The sequence below is a fragment of the Primulina eburnea genome, chromosome 2 (genome assembly GCF_022965805.1).
Source record: "Primulina eburnea isolate SZY01 chromosome 2, ASM2296580v1, whole genome shotgun sequence".
Classification (NCBI taxonomy): Eukaryota; Viridiplantae; Streptophyta; class Magnoliopsida; order Lamiales; family Gesneriaceae; genus Primulina; species Primulina eburnea.
Window position 1 is genome coordinate 4285668 of NC_133102.1, and position 20388 is coordinate 4306055.

The window sequence follows — 20388 nt, forward strand, 5'->3', positions numbered from 1 at the left end:
AAGATTTATGAGACAATCTCACGAAAGACATACTTTTTTAATTGAATTGAGTATTAAAATAGTTTATCTTACATTATTTATTTTATTAAATTCTCGATGAAAAATCTATTTATTTGTAGTGAATTGACAAATATTTAGGTGGTCAAAATCCATTTAAGTGGTCAATTTTGATATAATTGACTGATAACCAATCGTATTGAACACGTGAGGGAAATCGATTATGTTTTAATCCGATTTTTAAAAATCTTTTTTATCTATGTTTTGACTTAAAAATTCATTCAGTTAGTAAATTTTAATTTTTTAAATTGTATGAGAGTACAATTAATATATAACAAAAATAAAAATATTAGTTATTTATAAAGTTTTTGTGATATGTGCTATTAATATAAACATGTCAAGCAAAATTATACATAAAGATAAAAAAATTTAATGATATGTAAGATATATATTGAGAAGATAAGTTTTTTTTTAATATAAAAAACATACCATTACACTAACTTGTGAACTCTAAGCCTTCAACACACACATATATATATGTGAAAATTTTACATAGAGGTTATAGTTAGAAATCAAATTACAGTTTTGAATTTGTTTATGTTGTAAAACGGTCTCACGAATTTTTATTTTCTCTGTAAGACATGATTAAATGTGAATGAGTCATAAAGTTAAGCCAATGAGTTCCGCGTGACGCCTCATATAAATGACAACGACCCGACCCCGCTTAATTATTGAAACGATGCAATAATTTTACATACATAGCCAATGGTTTGAGACCGAACCTTCATCAACCGTTCGTTGTTATAGGACCATTTATTATTTACATAAATTATATTTTTCGAAGACATGTATTATTTTCAATGGGGAAACTTATATATATATATATATATATATATATATATATATATATATATATATATATATATATATATATATATAAAATAAGATTATAAATTTTTTTATAGTTGATTTATTGTGAGACAGGTCTCACGAATCTTTATCTGTGAGACGGGTCAACCTTACCGATATTCACAATAAAAATAATACTCTTAACATCAAAATTAATACTTTTTCATGGATGACCCAAATAAGATATCTGTCTGACAAAATACGATCCGTAAAATCGTCTTATACAGATTTTTGTCATTTTGTTAATGTTTAAACTTGATTGTTAAACATAAAAAAATCAAAGTTTCCGATCAACTCTTCAATTATTATTATTTTTTTACTTTTTGAAGTGTGTTTACAGACAAAACACAGAGAAAAATTATTTAAAGAAACAAATGTTTTCATCTAAATCTTTTCCCCCGAAATTATATGCACATGAGATAAACAAAAGTATGTGTGTAAAGAAAGGCCTTGCTACCGTGTGACGTCAACATCGACCGACAAAATTCAGCAATTATTATTAATATTCTTATTTTATTATTTTGGAATATTGACAAAGGAGTGACGACGACGATTTCACACAGTTTGTGTTGGACTTATATAGGTATATTGGGTTTGTTCTTTGAATGGTAAATTGGACAAGCAAGCAAAGACCTAATAGAAGGCAAGTGAGAATGTTCCACGTAGGAAAAAAACATAGTAGTGATGAGCTTATATGATTGCACTTTATCGAAGTGTAACAATGATTGGTCAAGAGGCTCTCTCTCGCGTACACAGGCACGGCCGCACGGGGTACAAATCATGGGTCCGATTTGCAGTGGAAAAAAGCTTGACTTGTTGTGTGCAAGCGACGAGCGCGACCTGGGTGCGTCGAATATCGGACCCCGATCAAGGCAAAATTTCCCACCAGGTTCACCTGGCTTTGCTATTTTATTTTCGAAAAATTTAAATTATGGACCAAGACCTTCGGTATTTCAGCTGACCTTTAGTGTTCCAAACTGAAATGACCTTTGGTGCTCTAGCTGGACCGATCAAAGCAAAATTTCCCACCAAGGTTCACCCTGGCTTTTGCTATTTTATTTTCGAAAAATTTAAATTATGGACCAAGACCTTCGGTATTTCAGCTGACCTTTAGTGTTCCAAACTGAAATGACCTTTGGTGCTCCAGCTGGACCGACCTTCGGTGCTCCAGCTGGGCTGACCTTTGGCCTTTCAGATGGCCAACCGTAACTGTCCATATTGCCTATATATAGGGGCAGCCTCAAGTCCTTCAACACACTCTCCTACTTTCTGATGTTTTTCGAAGCTTTGCTTGTTCTGTTGTTCCAACCGGCTGCTGTTTCTCTGTCGTTGTTCTGCCCCGTGATATAGTTCAGGTACATTTCAGCTCGCTGTGGTGGTACCTTGTGCTACGGTACTGCTGGTTGTTCCGTTGTATCATGTGAAACAGACGTCCAAGTTCATCCTCGAAGCACATCCCGGAGGTAACGAATCTGTTTTAAGGATATTGTATTTCATACAGACCTCGGTTTGATTTATTTTATACATTGTGCTACTGTTTTGTTCACGATTCTACCTCGTTGGTTTTTAGTATACATTTCTGTTTGTCTACATATATATTGTAACAATTTGAATTTAAAAATAAAAAAATAAATAAAATCCATAAAAAAAGAAAAGAAAAGAAATGATTTTCCTTTCCAATTAATTTATTTTGTGAATGAATAAGAATTCGGACTAAGACACAAATAGGGGTGAGTATTCGGTTAATTCGGTTACCGACCGAACCGAATTAGCTATAACCGAACCGAACCGAAATATTTAGCCATAACCGAACCGACCGAATTAATTTTCATAACCGATGAAAACCGACCGAATTAACCGATTAGTTTAAAAAAAATTGTGATTTAACTTTAATTATAATGTAAATTTTTTTTAAACCACTACACTTTACACAAATGCATAAAAACATAAAATCACACACATCACAATGTATAAGTTTTATTTGAACACAATTAATACATACTTATCGATTTTAAAATTAAAAATTAAAATATTTATAAAAAACTGAAAAATAAAAAAAATTATTAAATAATAATATTATTATATCGGTTATTCGGTTAACCGATTTCAAAATTTTGAAAACCGTAACCGAACCGAATTAACCGATATAACCGAATTTTTTTAATTTGAAAACCGAATTTCCCGAAATAACCGAAATTTCCGAATTGGCTCGGTTCGGTCGGTTAATTCGGTTTTAACCGAAATCTTGCTCACCCCTAGACACAAAGCTAACCAAACTAATCCACCATAAGAAAAAAGGGGATCGAGTTATTAAATCTATTATTATTACTTGTTTATTTTTTCCATTTTTTGTTTTGAATATGATTTTTTTAATATGTTTCTACGTTTTAAATGTTTATGATTTGATTAAAAATTCATTTAGTTAGTAAATTTAAATTTTTTTAATTGCATGAGACAAAAATCAATATATACAATAAATAAAAATATTAGTTTGTTATAAAGTTTTGTATATTGTGGCTATATATAAACATGTCAGCAAAATCTGAAATATTTACATGTGACTTTATCTATTGTATGTGTGTATATTATAACACATACTAGACAAAAACTTGTGTGAGACGGTCTCACGGGTTGTATTTGTGAGACGAATCTCTTATTTGGGTTATCCATGAAAAAATATTACTTTTTATGCTAAGCGTATTACTTTTTATTGTGAATATCGGTAGGGTTGACTCGTCTCACAGATTAAGATCCGTGAGACGGTCTTACATGAGACCCACCCTACATACTAATATCATTTGACGTGAATAATTATTAAGCAACAAGTGGACATGATGACGTTAATTTAGTTGGGTGTCAATGGATCATAATGTTATGTCCATGAGTTCGGAGATGGCACCTCATATAGATGATAACCAGCCTTTCACTAACCTTGTCTAGTTCGGGATGAGTCTATACCTAGTGAAACCGATCTATAAGGGAGTCTGAGGCGGATAATGAGTTTTAATGGACTCGTTCCGCTATATATAATAACAAATATATTTACATTTAATATCATCTTATATATACACATCTATACTGCTATACTATATTATTAAGCAAGAGACCTTTAGAGTAACTACTTTTGGTGTCATAGGTCTGTTTTACTAATTATATATATTAATAAATTGTTAAAAATAAATGAAGTCACATATAGTTTAGTGGATAAAGTCTTTGTCTCTTTGTTATGAGGTTGTAGGTTCAAATCCTATTTGGGTTTTTTTATTTTTTTTCTATTTATTTTTTAAGTTCATGTATCAAAATTACAGTGTAACTACTCATTATTTTTTATAAATATATTTTGATCTTCATTTAAATATAAACAAAATAAATTATAAAAAATATCGTATAAGCACGTAACGCGTAGCGACGAGATACTAGTTGTTAATTAAAGTTAAACTCTTTATACTAATCAACTTTTGATACGTTAGCGAAGTTTTTTATAATTTAGTAATGAGATTCAACTACTTAATTCAGTATTTTACAAATCTATTTGCATCATATATCTATCACCTATCATTTCAAATTTAAAATCGGTGATTCATTTCTCTCTATTTTATTTTATCTCTAACCTCGTATCATTTCATTTCTCTCTATTTTATTTTATGGATCACCGGTAAGTTGTATATTAAATTTGTATTTAATAAAGACAAATCGATATTAGTTATCTTTTGAGACAATGAAACATATCAATATCCACAGTACATGTCAATCGATATTTTTGTCATATTGTTGATGTTGTCTCATATGATATTCAAGATCAATCTTATTTTTTTTCTTATCGACGATCATTTTTACCTGTTATGATCTCACATATCTCTTTTAATAAGCTATTTCTCCTTGCTCAAATGAAGGAAATTGGTTTGTCACACCATGCATAGTATTTCAAGTGACTCTGAAGTTCGAAAGCTGCAACAGAATTGTGAGGGTCCGTTATCCTAATAACGATTTATTAACATGCAATCATGATTAATCAGTTAACAGCGGAAAAGTGAGTTAAAAATTTGCGGTTGGGCCTATAAAAATTTCGGCATGACCTTCCTGTAATTAGGACATACCAGAAAATCAAATACTCAAAATAAACAACATGTGCCCTCAATAAACACAACAGCATACACACGTGCCAGCCAGACACGATCATGACATATACAAACCAAAATATCATAGAGCCGACAAGGCTCGATAATACCATAATACAATCCTCCAAATATATACATATAGTATCTGGGAGACATCAACACCACGCAGTACCTAAATACAACTGAGCCTACTCTCAAGGAGCTCTGGTACTTCCCGAGGCTTCCTCTCGAGCACCTGAGGTCGAACCACCTGTACCACCTGTCATGTCCACACACAAAAGACACAACAGCCCCCTCTCGGGGGTCAGTAACCCCAGTACGAGACATCAAGAAAACCACGATATATGACATAGAAATGCAATGATGCCATGCATGAATATAGGTGCAAAATATGAGGATATCAAGAGTCAAATGATCGATATCAACAATCATACATATATGCTCGAGCTGGTCCACGACTCAGCGGACCCGTCCACGACTCAGCGGACAGTGTATGGGGATATGGCTTCACACTTGATGCCAGCAACTACCTAAGCCGGACCGAATCAAGGTAGCCAAACATCTCCAGGACACCATATCATATCATATATATAACGGATCTCAACCGAAATATAACTGGATCTCAATAACAGATAGGCTCAATATGATATGTTCAGTGGTATTGATGTGTCTAACTAAAATAAAATGTGTGTAAACAAAAGAAATATTTTATTTTATTTTGCACATCAATTACCAACTGATAATATACGAGTCAGCATATAATATCACATAAATCAGCAAATAGCAAATAAATCATACACAGGATCATCAGATGCCTCTGTCAGACATCGTGAAGATAACTGATCTCTACGTACCTCAACTAATTTACCAGTAACTTAAATCCTCAAGAAATTCCTGGAAATGCCAACTCAGACAAATTACCTGAATATTAATTTAAATGGTCTTATTATCATATAAAAATTCCAAAACATTTAAATTCACTTAAAATCCAATTTCAACAATTTAGGCATTTTAAATTCTTAAAATTCCAATATGCAACTAAAATGCCAAAAATCAATAATTTCTATTTTATCGTCGCAATTATTCTTTTTAGCTTTAAATGACGCCAAAATAATATTTAAGCGACTGCGATAAATTCTAGGTTCACCAGATTATACCTCCAACTTGCACAATTCCGGAACCTACAACAATAACCCAATAATTAATCAATAATGATACATTATTTGAGTGGAAATTAAATTAAATTCACATAGGCAACGATTCGCACCGATACAACTTGTACTTCCAATAACAGTGACTGGAATTCAAGCCTAACCCGAAGCTAACCGGCAACAGACGGAAAACTCGCCGGAGAAGATGACCGGAATCACGCAGAAAACGGAGCCGACGGGTCGTTCTCGAAAATTTACAAAAATGGTATCAAAAGAAAGCTTACACCACAAGGAACAAAACCCCTCAATCAATTTTTAGTTTTGAGCTGCGGAAGACGGCGATTTCAGCGGCGAAGTTTTTAGACGGGTTTTCAGGAATCACGATTTTACCTAGCAAGAGTGGTATCAATGGAAAGCTTACGTCGAGAGCTTTCCATTCGTATATTTACTTGAATTTTTAGGCGACCGGTGTGGCCACAATCGACGGTCAAAGGTGGCGAAAATGAGTTTGAATTATGCATGTTTATCTTTTATTTTTTCGGGGTTCGAAATTTGACCCGGTCTATTTTATTTCAACTCTCGTGTGTTATAAAATTTAAATATGCATAAACACACAATTCAATTATTTGACTTAATTATTTTAAATTCCTCAATTTAAAATAATTAATCAGAATTATCGCCAAATAACACGTAATTAAATCGGGTCATTACAAGAATTCTCAACATTATTTTTAAAAATTGTGCCTAAAATGGAGAAAATATAATAAAGTTTGGCAAAAACTTGTGTGAGACGGTCTCACAGTCGTATTTTGGGAGACGAATCTCTTATTTGGATCGTCCATGAAAAAATATTACTTTTTATTGTGAATATCGGTAGGATTGACCCGTCTCACAGATAAATATTCGTGAGACCATCTCACAAAAAACATACTCATAAAGTTTATTTCATTGTTCGTATTATTATATTCTCAGAATATATTCGACATTGACAGATATAGAAGGTACGAAAATTACGTCAGAGACTAAGTTGGATTATCAATAATTAAATAACTCGTGCACAGTATTAAACTGCCATTAAATAAATTCTCTCAGAATCAGTGCATTACATACTACTCTAACCTTTTATTTTACTCCTAATTATTTATTTACTTTATTCATAATTATTCCAGTCTTACGAGAATCTACGCGTCACGCCGCTACTGTCAACTGTTTTCACTGTTTACTGTATCAAAATTAGATGAATTGTCCCTAAACATAAATATTAAAATAAATGTCCAACAAATAAACTTATAATTTGAGTTTTGTTGATTTTTATGTAACAAATATTAGTTTAATAATCATATTTTATGTTTTTATTCAATTATAACATTTATTTTACCTAGCAAAGTCTTGAATATATTATAAGTACAATGAAATTCATTAATATGACTATATATATATATATATATATATATATATATATATTTTCAAGAATAGAAAATATAATATGAGAATTTTAAATAATATACATGAAAAAGTTTTGGGACTTTTATGGTAGTTGAAAAATCAAAGATGGTCTTGGAAATATGATTGGTGAATAAAAAAAGGGGTACGACACTTCGATTGAAATTGAGAAGTGTTGTCTAATATGATTGGGACTAAATACAAATTAGAAAATGAACGTTATTTTTAAACGTACATCTAATTCAAGAATGGAAGAATATGATTGATAAAGTTGATTGTTCATAGAGAAATACAAGAATAATAATGTAATGATCAGACTCAATGTATCACTATTGATTATGAACCGTAAGCTGGTCCACCATGAGCCATAGCTCATGTCTACGACCGTCGAAATTAATTGCATCGTTTGCAGCATATAGGATTATCTCCAAATTCGAAAAAAAGATTTAAAATCAAAATATTTGAAAGGGCACGGAATTGACAGCAAATTGAAATCCATCACTTTTGAACAGGTGCATTTCAAGATGTGAGGAGCTCATCATTTGACACAGTTACGAGTCACGATTGTCTCTCACATCGGGCTGGCCCAATCTCACCCGATAGAAACAAATTATCTGATTGTATTTGGATTGGGCTCAACTTTATACACAGATAATTTGAATTTGATTTTAGTTACGAAGCCCAATCCAATTTGGCATAAAAACACTGGTATAAAAGAAGAATTTGATGCCGAGTCCAAGAAATAAAAACATATATAAACCAATAATTTTCTCAGTTTTAAAATGGATATTCTAACACCCCATATTTTATGTAATTTACACTTACCACACTTGTCACTTGACATGTTATCATGCTTTACATGAACGAAAGAGATAAATGTTCGAAAATAGGTGATACCCCATGGGTCATCTGTACTATGAGTCATCTTTAGTCCGAGTTTTGGGTAGTCAAAAAGCCAAAAAGGTTGAGCAGGTCGACCAATGCTCAAAAGGAGCACGGCTCGCAGTTAGAGCTCCGGTAATACAATTAGTAGACAGTGTTCCACATCACACTCATTTACAACACCCGGGTACAGGTGTCCATCTCATAATTCACATGTATGAGGCATCGTGACTTAATCATCATTAGGAGGTCTTCCGGCGCACGTCGAGTTATGTGATTAGACTGAAATAAACATGTATTGTCAAACTTGTCAGTGACATAGAATATGGACGATTATCTAAATAAATCATCTAAATTTTTCATGAGCATCGAGCACCAAAATCTTGGTTGGATGTGGCTACCGTTTTTTGCTTTGTGTAGTTTCATTGCTGCCCTGAGTCAAGGTAGTTCTGACTTCTGAGCATATATACACAGGCTTTGTTTTTTTTTGCTTTATTTCTGAATAGAGCTTTAGGGCAACCCAAGACTAAATGCCAATGCCGAAGTCGTCCGTCGTCTTTCTGAACTTTCACTGTTACTGATAGCGAAAAATCTTATGGCAAAATTTTTAGTTTTTGTTCATAATCTCTCTGTTGTCGAAGTATATCTTATGAAAATGTCACTACAAAAGCCAAAGTTGGTCATTCCATGCAAAGGACAGGACATCAATACCCACACCCCACCCACCTCTTAGCTGCACACCAAATGTTCTCTAAATCTTGATCCTCATCCCCTCACGCCACCCCCGCCCCCCCTCCCCCGTACCTAAAAATAAATAAAAAAATATGATTTTTTCATCAAGAATTTTCTGTCACTTTCCCTTTATTGCTTTGCCTTTCTGAATAGATAACATTCATAAGAAAGCAGAAGAGGTGAGAGGGTCTTGAGAAAAGGAATGAAAGTGGTGGTATGGAGGTAGTTGAAATTCCAAGAATCAGCTGTTCTGGTGGAAAGGCCGATGTTCAGTGTAACGCAGATGAAGAAGAAGAGAGAGAGCCCAAAAGGCGGAGCGCCGCTCGTGTTGTAGATCTCGCTGGTGGTGTTGGTAGGTTCTATGGCTGGCCTTCTTCAAGAATCGTCAGGGTTTCGAGGGCCTCCGGTGGGAAAGATAGGCACAGCAAAGTTTTGACGGTAAAGGGGCTTAGAGACCGCCGGGTGCGGCTCTCCGTCAACACTGCAATCCAATTCTATGATTTGCAAGATCGTTTGGGCTACGATCAGCCAAGCAAGGCACTGGAGTGGCTGCTGAACGCCGCAGCGAGTTCCATTCAGGAGCTGCCATCGATAAGCAATTTATTTCCCGACAGCCCTAAGCAGCTGAGCGACGAGAAGAAGTCTAGCACCGGCGGTGGTGATAATATTGGGTTCGACTCGGCTGAAATCCACATGAACGGCGGCGACTGTCAGAATTACCATCATCTCCAGCGAAAAGCGTCCAAATCCTCTGCCTGCAGTAGCCCATCTGAAGTTAGCGAAGGTTCTGGTTTATCACTTTCCAGATCTGAGAGCAGGATCGAAGCTTGGAACCAGGCCAACAAAAGAAATTCAGCGGAAGAGAGAGACAAGGAAAACACGTCACTTGTTAGTTTGAACCCAATTTCTCAGCATACTTCTTTTACTGAACTCTTGAGCGGCGGAGGCGGCCGTGGTGCTGCAAACGAGTCGCATTTCTTCCAAAAGTCTCCGAGGCAGTGGTCCTCAGCTCCTATGGATTACTTCACCAGTGGTCTACTTGGCCCACCTGCAACACCTGTGGCTTCACCATTGTTCAGTTTAGGAGCGGACCACCATCAAGAACTTCAGCACTTCTCCTTTGTCCCAGACCACCTTGTCTCGGTTGTCAATGCTGCTGCTGCCGGAGAAAAAAATGACGGTAACAGTAACCGCCAAAACGAAAGTAATGCATACAACCTGAATTTCACCATGTCTTCTTCTGCTACTTCTTCAGGCCTTTCAGGCTTTAACAGGGGGACCCTTCAGTCCAATTCTTCCTCACCGTCTCTGCTGCCTCAACTCCAGAGGCTTCCTCCCATACACGGACCTCCAAGTTTTTTCATCGGCACCGCCGTGCCTGTCGAGAATCACCACCAGCTTCTATCTGGATTCGATGCCCGCCTGCAGCTTTATTATGGAGATGCTCATGTTAATGATAATGGGAGGCAATCTGGCCAGAAGGGAAAGGAAAAGAACTGACTTTATTGAAGATATTGTTCCTCTGAACCACATCTTTTTTCCTGGTAATTTTCCTTCTTTTTTTCTTGATTAAACTCATACCCATTATTAAAAAAAGCCTAAAATTTTAATTATGACGATTGCAATTGCTTTGTGCTGTTTGCTTATTGTCTAATTCTCTTGACATTGGTTTTGACGGTTTCTTCAACATTGTGAGTCTTTGTGCATTGCATCGTGGGTATCTTTGGAGTTTATGTCAATTTCTTGGTTTCAAGCATCCATCATTTGTTTTCCCTAATGATCTCTAACACGTGTTCACAGCCCTGTCGGTATTACTTGTGGAGTGTTAGGAAAACAATATTTTTGCGTCGGACAAATTTTCACTAACTTATTACATTAGCTAACGATTGATACAATTCTTGACTAAGGCCAATGAGCTTCTACCCGCTCAAAGTATGTCCTTTGGACTCGAGACCTGGTATTACTTTGACACCATTGGATACTTGATCTCGTGTTCATAGATTCCATTCAAGAATATGACATTAAGATTGCATCTCAGGTTCCTAGAGAGTTGTAACTTGTAACAATGACAGAAGTTATTAATAAACTTCACACAGCAGACATTGCACGATCATATTTATGCATATTCGCCTTTATCATTGTCACATTGTAACATCGGCAAGTAAAGCTTTATGAGGCTGAATTTTTTTTATTATCTAAATTTGATTCAGGTACACTTACTGCCTCAAACAGGATCCATTTTCAAGAAACACCACACGTTTCTGCTTTGGATCATGACATATTTGTGGTTCATAATTGTGTCTGAATTGGTGCTGAGTTTTAAGTTTATAGATTTTGTTGGGATGTCTCATACCGCTACCTGATTTGATTAGCATGTTCTATTTTCTGTAAGAAAAGCATCCAATATGTTTGTACTAGATCAAGTTGAATCAAAGTTTGCAACTGTCATACCATTATAATTTGAACCAATTTGAATTAAACTTTAATGATCCATGGTTGCGATAATTCAAAAGCTGTATTACGAAGTGCTATTTAAAAAAGGTGACGATTAAAAGATATTACATGCGTCAAGTATCTTAAAATTTTAAACTGATTTAGGATTTCGGTCACGGATATAAAAAAATTTTTGGTTTTGATTATCTATGATCGAAATCGATTTGTTTCCAATTTAAGTTACGAAAACAATTCCTATTTTGATCATGAGTTGAAGCCAATTTTGATAAAGCTAAGGACGTCTGTTAATCGAGTAAGAGCTTTAAAACTCATCATGGTTATGCATATCTGATTTGAAGAAAGTATTTGGTACTGGAGTTGGCTTCATAAAACTCACACCACTAGTGAAATTAACCAGAAATTAAACAAAAGGCTTCTTTAAATAATATGAACCAAAAAATCTAGTACAACACAGTCGAAAATTCAAAGGCTTCAAGAATTCAGTACTACAGATGCTGCGATCATGCTTGGTGCAAACTCGACGAGTGCAGGTTCTCCCTCTGTTAAGTTCCTACTTACTCTAATATTAGGACTCAGTGCATTGATGAACTTACCAGCAGCATCCATCTGTTTTTTGCAGAGGCCCTCGTCATTCATCAAGTCCCTGCAACATCACAATTCTTGAAGTTCCAGCATCATCAACTCACCAGTTTCTAAAATTTCAGTCAAAGAACGTGAAACTTACCTGAGTAGCAGAGCCAAGTGTGAAGGAGTGCATGCTCCAAACAGAGCTTCAGGAATTATGGCTGAATTTAGGATAATGTTAGGAAGTGAGATGTAAGGTATTTTAGCTTTGTATCTTATGAACCATTCTGTCAGGATATGGGCGCGATATGCAACCACACATGGTAATCGTGCAAGCTGCAGCTCTACTGCAACTGTCCCAGATGCGCATAATGCTACTCGACTTGCCTGCATCACATTGAAATTTAGCTGGATCAGCATCATTCGTTTTGATTTTCTTTCCTCCCATTTTAATTTTGAAGGCACTATTTTATTTGAATCTTGTACACCAAGAACTGTTCAAATGACCCCAGCATCAGTTTTACAAACCACAGCCCGCTGGAAGTCAAAGTGTACAAAACAACAGATTTTTGAAATGTCAAGTTTTCCAATACTAAAGGCAGTAGACTAATTCAGTCAAATTGATCCCTTTAATTGCAAAGAGTGAGTAGTCAACAACGAATCCGAGCTAAAAATGATTCAGGTTAAATTACCAACAATCTATTGCATTTGTGCCACTGTTGAAGTGCTATTCAGACAATTACTTTACTCAAGATGCAACATTTTTAGAAAATGATGGCCAAATAGCTTTGCTGATATATATCAAGGGTCTTACGCTGAAAGCATTATACTTGATGCAGGATGTGACGCCTGGTACCAAAACAACTGGCACTGGCCACATACCGACAGCCTTCCTGATGTAATCTTCCACTTGCTTATTAGGTGCCACATAAATAACTGCTGTTAACCCGGAGAAATCATTTTTAAGTAGCTCCAAGGCGTGTGAAAATATTGGAAGCATGCGTGTGACCTCTTGCAATCTGCTTCCAGGGAGCACTGATATGATTGTGGATCCTTCATGTATCAATACCGATGTGCTTAATACACGATAAACTTCAAAGACGATTCCATGAAACGTTGATTAAAATCTAAGGCTGTTTTTGTCAATCTGATGCATTAAAATTCATTAAAAAAAACAGGGAAAGCCTCAGAACTGGTACAGTCTTTTAAGTCAATTTAAATACGACTTTTGTCCCCTCTTAACATTTATCATGTACATCTTATATCAACTTAAAAGCAACCACTTCTATGCTAGCTTTGTCAATAAAGGTGGTTGATATTCTAAAGAACTGACAATCATGATAAATTTTAATATACCAAGTAGAAAGATGTACAAACTAGCTGTAAAGTAAAGCAGAAGAAGTAAAAATAAATTTTCATCATTCTACCTGACGAAATCCCATGTACATTCCTGAATTTTTCTCCATCGCCTTCAATCCTCCATTCTTGGTCTGTGCTTTTTCCAACCTGACGATCAAATTCCTCAAGAATAACACGACTACAAGAAAAATATATCAAGACTTTCTTTATAGGAAACAAAAGATAAAAGAAGTTTTTATAATCTGTATGTCAGTATATTGTCTCTCTTCGTAAGGCAAACACAAATTTATCAGCAAACGAGGCCTTCATATGGCTAATGTTATGCATATGAGTTCACCTCAAGTTCCAAAATATCTTCTAATGTTGGGTGACCCACAAATGTTGCGAGTAGTCCATTTGACCTACAGACTTCTGCCTCAAATGGAAGGATGCAGAAAACATGATCCACAAAGTCTGTAAGCCCTTTAAGTCTAGCTTCACCTCCTCTCCAGGCCCAGAATGATGGCGCTACAAAGTGAAAATGTCGAGGACAAGCCAGCCCAAGCTGACCATATCTAGCTGAAAAAATCATTGCCTTTTATTCCAACACCATTTTTTCCTTGGCCGAGGAAACTGAAAGTTAAACCAAGAATTCGAACAATTGAAATAAATTTACCTCGTAAATGCTTCAGAAAACGAAAGGAAAACCCTTTTGAATCTACTGTTAACACAACATGAGGCTCAAAAGAGAGAGCGGACTTCACAGTCTCTTTCAACTTTATCTGAAATTTGATGTTCTGGTCAGTATTTGCAAAGAAATTGGCGAGTTTCATAAATGACGTACGTGGATACATAACATTGAACATATATTAAATACTGAATCATTTCTAATGATAGGTTTAAGTGGAGCACATTTAGCATAGTTCACAGCTCACCCTGAAGCTACTAAGATGTGGTAGCAACTCCCAGATGCCCATTATTGCGAGATCTTCCATAGGAAACAGAGACTTCAACCCTTGTTTTGACATCATCAGACTGAAAAAAGAAAAGCAGGCACAATGAAATTATATGTCTATGACGTTTGTTCATCTTATACAATTTTATGCTTTTAACAAAACACAGATTTGGGGAGCCTCTTGTAAGCTGGAAGTTTTTAAAATCATGCTTGGCTTGGAAAAAGCATGAATATACATTTTAGCAGGAATGACAGAGGTATCTCAACATGCACAAACAAATGCTGAATTTTGCCACCAAATTTATTGCATTGCCACACAATATTATGACATTTCTTTAGCGAAAAACTTGTTGAAACTCACTCCAGAGCAACTAGATACTGTGGCATCATACCAACTGAACCATGGAGAAACTAAGAAAATCTAATAACTACAGAAACTCGAAGTATTATTTATTTCTTAGAAAGTCATCAGCTGTTTACAAATAATATTGAGAAATGTGTGTGTTCAGCAGAGCTGCACTCGTTTAGAGGAGAGGGTTTGCGGATGACTCAAGTTTCAATTATTTTGAGAACTGCAGAAACTTCTTGGTGCAAAGACAGAAGCTTGCAAAGCTGGGAGGCAACTATAGGCAATTTCTATGAGACAACTCACAACCTTAAAGTTGCATGTTGACATTGTCCTATCCCAATGGCATGTATGATGAGAGGCAGATATTTACTTACTAATGATAAACATAATTGATACAACACTACAACAAGCGTAATTGAGCTAAAATTTATTTAAAATTGAATAAATTTTAAACCTTTTAACCAGAAAATTGAAACTAAGAAGACAAATGCAACCTGGTACCATACAATCGACAGAAAAAAATCCCCTTATAATCATTTCAGAAACTGGAATAATCACAAACTAGTAAATTATCTATGAAGCCAGTGTCATGAAAACTTTGCTAGTAGCTAAAATTTGAAAAGAACGGGTGGTAAAAAAAGTGAAATCACTGAGAAAGAAATACATAGTCTATATTTACCCGCCCACACCTGTAAATCGAACGGGCAAAGCAGAAAGCTTTTTCAAAGAGTTCATGAAACGCGATGCAATAATGTCACCAGAGACTTCTCCAGCAACAACGAAAACTCTGAGTTCCCCATCTTTTGAGGCCAAATCTCTCACGGTTTCTCTGGCAGAACAAGATAGTGATCTTTTCATTATCTGGAAAAACATCACATTCTGGAAGATCTTCACATTCCGAACACTTCTGAGAAACATGTTTCAATCCTTCAAAAGCAACATGCTAGAAGTAAGCAAAACATCATATATTCTAGTGAGGTAAAGAAAAAAAAGTAAGCAGCAACAAGAAAATGCAGAAATCGTGAAAATCCAAATAAAAAACAAAAATTCAACAAAAAAAAACGTAACTTTAGGTCTATCTAAAATGTGCAAACTCCATTAATCCCAATAAATATAAAGTATGCAGAAAAATAAAAATGGTGTTTTGTTGGACTGAATTCCACTTACTTCCTCAAAGAAAAGTGTTCAAAAATAACTTTTTGAAGGGTTTCAACTGAAAAGAACTGAATTGAAAACACAATCCAAACTCAACATACCACAAAGAGTAGCGGGTTAGAGGATATAAAGTCCAATTGAGCCAAACGTAGGAATGAACATTCGGATTCGATAATATTCGACTCCAGTGGAGCTCAAAATCACGCAACCACCGTTTCTAGAAAAGTTTCAAAAGAAAAAAGAAACCCTCTGAAAGTTTCCTACAATGTCATTTTTTTCAAATTATATTATTTTCTTATAATAATAATGATAAAAATTTGATTAGGTTTGTTGAGAGACGGTTTTACGAATCTTTATCTGTGAGACGGGTCAAATATATCTATATTCACAATAAAAATTAATTCTCTCAGCATAAAAATAGTATTTTTTTCATGGATGACTCACATACGTCTTACAAAATACGACCCGTGAGACCGTCTTACACAAGTTTTTACCAAAATCTTTTTATCAATATATATTTTAAAAAGTTTTCCACAATTTTGCTTGGATCACAATCCAAATTATGGTAATTCATAAACATGTATAAAGTACTTATTTTTATGCTCTATTATTGTGTCATAATTTTTGTTAATTTATCGAGTTACAAATTGTAAATGTTTTGTTTATGACTTTACGGCTAACCAGATTGTCTAACAATTAAATTATACTATAAGAGGACGATGAAATTTTCTCTTTATTAAAAAGAAAATATTTGTAGATATTTCTATTATTTTGATCATGCTGATAGTTGATAAAGATACGTTTTTGTTTACTGTCTCAAGAAAGACAATCATTATATTGTTGTTTCTTAACGAATCATTATACTCATTGAGTATAAAAACTCATTGTAGACGATCTATGAGTCAATTAGTCATATATTCTATTTGAGTTATCTGTGAAATATAATAACAAAATATTATTTTTTATTATAAAACAAAATTGACTTATATCACAAACAAATATATGTAACATCGTTTCACAAAAAACTTACTCCGATCGATATAAAAAATGATTTTCTTCTACGTGCATTCATATTTAATAGGATTTTATGTATACATACTAATTCTTTGGGTAAAGTATAATTAATTAATTTCAAACAATATCTTTGTTTTATCAGGCTAGGTCTTGTATGAGGTGGATCACACTTCGGCCCAATAACCACGAAAGGTCCGACTTCGTCTGAACGCAGGAACAACGATGCAGGAGGCCATGGCTGCAACCAATTTTCACACACTTGAATCGAAGATTTCATGTGAATTAAAGAGCCAAATTAACTGATCTCACGCGTGCGTACGTAAGATCCCGAGGCCCAAAAAAAGGAAAAAAAAAGAAAGAAAAGAAAGGGTAATATTCAATGAGTATAAATTAAATCGAAACGAAAGAAACGAGACACGATCCGAATTCAACGAACATGCTATTGCTTGCAATATTGATAACGAACAGTAGTATAAGGAGATGTTGATTGGGCTCTGGTCTTCCTCTTCTGAAGAAACCTCTGCAAAGATCGCTTCATGGAAAGACCAGTAGTCGCGGTCGGGCCCGTTGTCGTGATCTCTTGATCAAGCTCTCGTCTTGCCAGCGTTATGATGGCTCGTGCCTGAATCTCCGTGACATCGCAAGTAGCAATTCTTCCATTGTAGAAAATACTAAGCTGCTTCTTCTCAGGAGCAGCATTGCAGTCATGATCATATTCATATTCATTCGAGGAATGGTCAGATACAGAAGGAGTACCAAGCCGAAGCTCCAGATTGCAGCTGCTTTTCATTTCTTGATCTTCTTCTATATGTTTTCAATGAATATATATGCGTGTGTGTATATATATGTATATATAGAGAGAGATAGAGAGAGAGACAAAAGGTTTGATTTGAAAACGAGAAAAAAAGGGGTTGTAAAATAGAGTATTATATAGCAGATATTTGCGTGGGGGAGGAGGAGTCCAAAACGGCAGCGTTTCGTTCAGACACGAGACACACACAGACTGAGTCAGTCCGTCCCACAAGCAAAGAAGAAACGTGCGCGAAGTATTATCAAGTTAAATAAGCACGTGTAACATGATTTCGGGTCCGCCCGCATTCATGTGGCACGTGCGAGGGTCGGCCACGTGACTATTTTTACACAAGAGGGCCTCAAGGTATATTATTATTATTATTGTTCTCAATTTTATTTTATTTTAATTGATTAATGCGTTTATCTTCTATATTCTAAGCACATAGTATATTTATATAATAATGTTTAAAATTGTAAATTCATTTTCTATATTAAACATTATCACACATTTTAAACATTATTATAATTACTAATCACGAACATGATAGTTGTATACATGCAATAATATTTTATTATTATAATTTTTTTAATCGTATATAATAATTTGAAAGGAAAGGAAAATAATATAAACATATTTATAAACAGTTCGAGCATTAGACTGAGCATGGGATTAAAAATATAATCCATTTGTATTGAAATAAGCAATCGTGCTTAATGGGGTTAGCTTTCACGTGTTAATTAGAATATTCGTGAAATCAATGTGAACCCTAATCGAAAAGAAAACGCACCCGCAAATATTAAAACCGGTAGTGTGATTTGGGCAAAAACTTGCGTGAGACGATCTCACGGGTCGTATTTGTGAGACATATATCTTATTTGGGTTATCCATGAAAAAATATTAATTTTTATGGTAAGAGTATTACTTTTTTATTGTGAATATTAGTAGGGTTGACCCGTCTCACAGATTAAGATCCATAAGACGGTCTCACTCGGTGATTTGGCTTAATTAAACCAACTCAAAGTGTATCTTTGCTATTACATTATTGTTAACTTATATTTTAAATTTTAAGTTTGGTCTGCAATAAGAAAAAAGGTCAAACACCAGTAATTAATCGTACATAACATATGCATCCATTTTTGAAAATATAGCCAGGCCTCCATTAAATTTCGGCTAATCATATTACTCCAGCGCAGTGGAACAAATCAAAGGAATTGAGGATCAAATCTTTTCACTATATATCAAATAAATAAAGGACTAGTTTGAATTGACTGATAATACAAGTAGAACAAGATCAAAAAAGCACTCCCTCCGGCCAGTTGTGTATCCTTAACATGCCACCTATGTTTGCCAATTTCATCAGCCAGTGCCTTCCACTCGTTCCCATGCATGCAGCTCCCGGTACTTCAGAATCATACGATACTCTTCTTGAGTCCATTTCTTGCTTGACCTTAGGAATATAACTTGAGCACGATAATAGACAGCGGTATATATATATATATATATATATATATATATATATATATATATATATATATATATATATATATATATATATATATATATATATATATATATATATATATATATATATATATATATATATATATATATGGTCTACACTCTACAGGGTATGGCAGCCCCTCTCTTTTTCCAACCATCTCTCAACTTAGAGTGATTTTTTCTTCATTATTTTGCTCACTCACCTCATTCCTACCAAAATTCTCAATCTCGAGCAATATCCCATGGCACTTTCGTCATCAGTTCTACCTTTCTTCAACTTTTTCTTAATCCTCTTTCTTCTCCATTTTTACAGTATTCAATTTATATACTGTAAAAAATCTATGATTTCACGAATTAATATCAGATTCAACAAAAAGTCAAATCAATATATATATATATAAACAATTTCAAGAACTGGAACTAATTTTATTGAATAAGTAACCCGAATCACTATATGTCTGTATATTATATATATATACACAATTTCAAGAACTGGAACTATTATAAGTAACCCGAATCTCTATATATGTATATTAATGTGGTATTTATTTATTGTTTGTGATTGTAATATATGCTAACGAGAATAAGGGGATGCTGATTGAGATCTTGTCTTTCTCTTTTGAATAAACCTCTGCAACGATCTCTTTATGGAAAGACCAGTAATCGCGGTTGAGCCAAGTTTCGTCTCTCGATCGAGTTCTCGTCTTGTAAGCATGATGATGGCCCGAGCCTGAAGCTCTGTAACATCACAGGTAGCAACTCTTCCATTGCAGAATACAGTTGCCTCCTCCTCCTCCTCCTCCTCCTCCCCAGCTCCGCCTATCGTAGGAGTAGCAAGCCGAAGCTCCAGCTTATCGTTGCAGGTAATTCTCTTCATTTCTTGATTGTATTCAACTCACTCAACTTGAAAAAGGTTTTGATTTGAAATGAAAAAGAAAATCTTGTAAAATAAAGTATTTATATATGATGCAGGCAGATACTTATTTTTTCAAACACGAAACACACACGGACGACAAACTAAAATAGAAGAAACG

The 20388-nt window shown here is 34.7% G+C and overlaps 4 protein-coding genes across 8 annotated transcripts; 1 reads left to right on the forward strand and 3 right to left on the reverse strand.

The window, feature by feature from the left end:
• The first annotated feature begins 9313 nt into the window (after window positions 1-9313).
• LOC140821567 (transcription factor TCP2-like) lies at window positions 9314-13228 on the forward strand. Of its 4 annotated transcripts, none has more exons than XM_073182085.1 (2): window positions 9314-10776; window positions 13090-13228. In XM_073182085.1, the coding sequence occupies exon 1, from the start codon at window positions 9449-9451 to the stop codon at window positions 10730-10732; it is 1284 nt and encodes a 427-aa protein (XP_073038186.1). In that variant the 5' UTR covers window positions 9314-9448; the 3' UTR covers window positions 10733-10776; window positions 13090-13228. The 4 variants fall into 4 exon arrangements, with proteins under 4 accessions (XP_073038186.1, XP_073038196.1, XP_073038178.1 ...); XM_073182095.1 differs by lacking the exon at window positions 13090-13228 and adding an exon at window positions 12306-12585; XM_073182077.1 differs by lacking the exon at window positions 13090-13228 and adding an exon at window positions 11443-11718.
• LOC140821555 (probable lipid-A-disaccharide synthase, mitochondrial) lies at window positions 12141-16314 on the reverse strand. Of its 2 annotated transcripts, XM_073182062.1 has the most exons (9): window positions 16149-16314; window positions 15572-15819; window positions 14524-14623; window positions 14265-14370; window positions 13947-14167; window positions 13678-13756; window positions 13065-13303; window positions 12411-12637; window positions 12141-12329 (listed from the first exon to the last, which is right to left on the reverse strand). In XM_073182062.1, the coding sequence occupies exons 2-9, from the start codon at window positions 15808-15810 to the stop codon at window positions 12158-12160; spliced, it is 1383 nt and encodes a 460-aa protein (XP_073038163.1). In that variant the 5' UTR covers window positions 15811-15819; window positions 16149-16314; the 3' UTR covers window positions 12141-12157. The 2 variants fall into 2 exon arrangements, with proteins under 2 accessions (XP_073038163.1, XP_073038169.1); XM_073182068.1 differs by lacking the exon at window positions 16149-16314 and having other exon boundaries at window positions 15582-15816.
• A 1186-nt stretch (window positions 16315-17500) lies between these two features.
• LOC140824006 (protein TIFY 5A-like) lies at window positions 17501-17851 on the reverse strand. Its single transcript, XM_073185611.1, has one exon. It carries the CDS (start codon window positions 17849-17851, stop codon window positions 17501-17503), a length of 351 nt encoding a protein of 116 aa, XP_073041712.1.
• Window positions 17852-19928: 2077 nt separating this feature from the next.
• On the reverse strand, window positions 19929-20231 carry LOC140824007 (protein TIFY 5A-like). The gene has a single exon (XM_073185612.1). The coding sequence runs from the start codon at window positions 20229-20231 to the stop codon at window positions 19929-19931; it is 303 nt and encodes a 100-aa protein (XP_073041713.1).
• Between the last annotated feature and the right edge of the window lie 157 nt (window positions 20232-20388).